This window comes from Aphanomyces astaci, assembly GCF_000520075.1.
Source record: "Aphanomyces astaci strain APO3 unplaced genomic scaffold supercont1.15, whole genome shotgun sequence".
NCBI lineage: Eukaryota > Oomycota > Saprolegniomycetes > Saprolegniales > Verrucalvaceae > Aphanomyces > Aphanomyces astaci.
The window spans coordinates 1,046,170-1,049,146 of record NW_009798278.1 but is presented as its reverse complement, the minus strand read 5'-3'; the positions used below and the strand labels follow the sequence as shown (position 1 = coordinate 1,049,146).

General features: G+C 46.4%; 1 protein-coding gene across 1 annotated transcript; it reads right to left on the bottom strand.

Moving 5' to 3' along the window:
* Positions 1–44: 44 nt before the first annotated feature.
* On the bottom strand, positions 45–1,477 carry H257_07509 (hypothetical protein; the record flags this gene model as incomplete). The annotated part of the gene is made up of 2 exons (XM_009833058.1): positions 45–237; positions 1,263–1,477. 2 exons carry the CDS (start codon positions 1,475–1,477, stop codon positions 45–47), a joined length of 408 nt encoding a protein of 135 aa, XP_009831360.1.
* Between the last annotated feature and the right edge of the window lie 1,500 nt (positions 1,478–2,977).

Below are 2,977 nucleotides of genomic sequence, written 5' to 3'. Positions count from 1 at the left end.
ATGTGTGCCGGAAGTAAGCAAGCTACATTATAGGTTATGGAGATTCATTTACTTTTGGTTTCTTTGTACTTTGTGGCTCGCAGTTTGACTTTCTTCTTCAAAGCCGAGACGCGCTTTCGCTTCATCGACGGTGACTCAGCTGCCTGCCGGATGTTGCGATTTACGGCTTTCTGCCACAATCGCTGCTGAACTTCAGGTGTGTGCAGCAGCTGCCAGCACGTGAGGGCTGTGGGTTCCCTGTTTGTGGCACAGACCGGCACCAGACAAATAGAACAGTATTTGGTAGTTCCCCTGTTCGTATTACCAACGCACACGAAGCATTTCTTCACGTTGCGTTTTGCTCCGGAGTAGCCTTCTCCTATCTTGAACGGGACACATTCATGCCCATCGCCAAACACAACGTTGTGCGTAGCGACATCATTCTCCATGCTGACAGAAAGGCCAAGTGTGAAACGACCAGGTAGTTTTTTATAATTTGCTACTTCGCAAGTATACAATATTGCAATAAGATAAGGTTCATCGGCGAACGTTACTTGTACGGTTTCGTACAACAGAAATACACATGTAACTTAACGTAACTTATTTAACTCATTTATGTAACTCTTGGGTAGTTTTTTACAAATTGCTACTCCATAAGTATACGAAACTTCAATGTAACGATTGAAGTATCCAAGGAAACTCTACATGTCGTATATCATCATTACACCCATGACCGCGTTTCGCCACGTTCACACGCTACCAAGTGCCGAGTTTCCCTCGTTCCGACTTACACTACCTCGCTTTGGTGTATCACATTCTAACAGCGAAGCATGCACATTGGTTCATGTTGACGAGCACGACACGCGCCTTGCCCAGCCTCATCAAATGAAATCACAGTACACTAGGTGCACCAGCCGAAGATGTCACACCAACGTCGAAGGCATACCGCGGTGTGAGGCTGCGTACAAGATCCAAACTTGTCTTGTGTCCAATACTACTGTTGTCAGTATGTGTGGATACCACCGGATGGGTGAGGATGGAATAGCATCACCGGTCAAGCCCCATGTACGAACTTGGGTGGTAACAATTCATAACAATAGAGAGGTTTTGCAACTCATCCGTACATTACCCCCATCCTCACAAAATCCACATTTGTCGTTTTGAGGGTAATGACGATGATGAAGTATTATTGTGTTTTGCAATTTATCCCCATCATTATCCCCGCAACAGCATCCGGATAATACGGTTAGTCGGATATGTACAATTAGCAGATGCCCACGGACCACACGAAATGGCCACGGGGTTGGCGTGGCTGTCGTGTGACGTCGCACGCAGGATGCACATACACCGCGCTTGACCTCATCGGCATCGTTGTGTCGTTCATTGGTCCAATGAACGTAAACCGGATGTCGTTGTTCAAGCAGGACTCCGAGTCGACCGACGGCGCGATGGTCGGTCGAAAGGGCAGCAACGCATTCGTGTTGCCTTTCCCTTCCATAATGTAACATTAACAGCTACAGTACATAAAAATTTCAAGGTCGTCAGTGGTTTCGGCGATTTGGAGATCTAGCAATCTCTCCACACCAGCCTCATCAAATGTGGAGGACCTTATGCTTCCAAATGGCTGCGCTGCGTAGTCATCTGGATGTCATTCGACGAGGTCACGTCCATTGTGTGTTAACATCAGTGGTAACGTCATGGTAACGTAGACCTTGGAATTCACACACAGGAACGTACTGGTAACTTTGCACTGTTAGTTCTCCACATCTGCAAAAGTAGATACATGAAAGCATGTAGCTAAACCACAATGACTACGCAACTTAACACTAGTTCTGTGTTGCCACACTCTAGTTTGTGAACACTGGTCAAACGATCAATGCCAGACGGGACACAAACCAACAAACTTCCTCCTGCTGTACTGTGGAAATAGAAGCTCCTGATTGGCTTGGTCGAATGTGATGATAAAGATAACTGTCCGTACAAATCGCCAAATCCACGACCTTGTCATTCGTTTTCACAGTATCATTAATTAAGTTTGAGAGGTACTTCCGGTTTTGTCAGTAGTGGCTGAGGGTAATGATAAAGATGAGTTGCAAAACCTCTCTAATGATTCTGATATTTGCATCAATAGGTGACCGAAAACATGTTACACGACTTGCGGTCATGGATCGGCGAAGACCCCAAACGTATGCCGAAGACCCTGTTCAAGATGCTGCGCGTACACCATCAGTCGGGCAATTATGGTGATGCAGCGTGTCCTACTCTCCGGCAAGTGCAACAATCCATCAACTACGTGCGAACCAAGGAGTTGCACCACAAAAGTACTGTGCCGGCTGTTGAAGAAGCGTTGCAACATTGGGTCCTGCCAACCGCACAAGAAGATCAAGAAATCCATCACCCATTCGTATTTGGCGTGGAAAAAGTTGATGGCAAGCCCCGCGTAGGTAATGGTGGCCTTCAGTCGTTTCGTGTCGGTACGATATTTCAATGCGGTCTAGATAATGACACGTGTAATGATATTGTATACGATAACAATGTTATGCATTCATATTCGTACATAGGGTTTACGACGCTTGACGTCATGAATCGATACAAAACGACTTGCGAAGATAACCCCCGCCGCAAGATCTTGTGCCATGTCGACACGACATTTTCGACTAACAAGTCAGGGTACCCAGTATTCGTATTTGGGTACTCTGATATGGCTGGCTCGTTCCATGTGCTCTGCATTTGCATCACATCACAAAGAACTCATGACGACGTGGCCTGGCTGTTGAAGTCACTGAAGAAAGAGTTTGAAGACCAACTCGACTTTGCGTGGGAGCCACGATTGCTCATGGGTGACGCCGATAAGGCTCAGTACCTCGGAAGGACGACAGCCATGGACCAGCAGCTGCCAGAGATAGAATATCTCATGTGCTTTTACCACGTCATCAAAAAGGTATGTCTGATATAAATTGACTCACGTATGCATGATATCATTACATACGGCTCATCT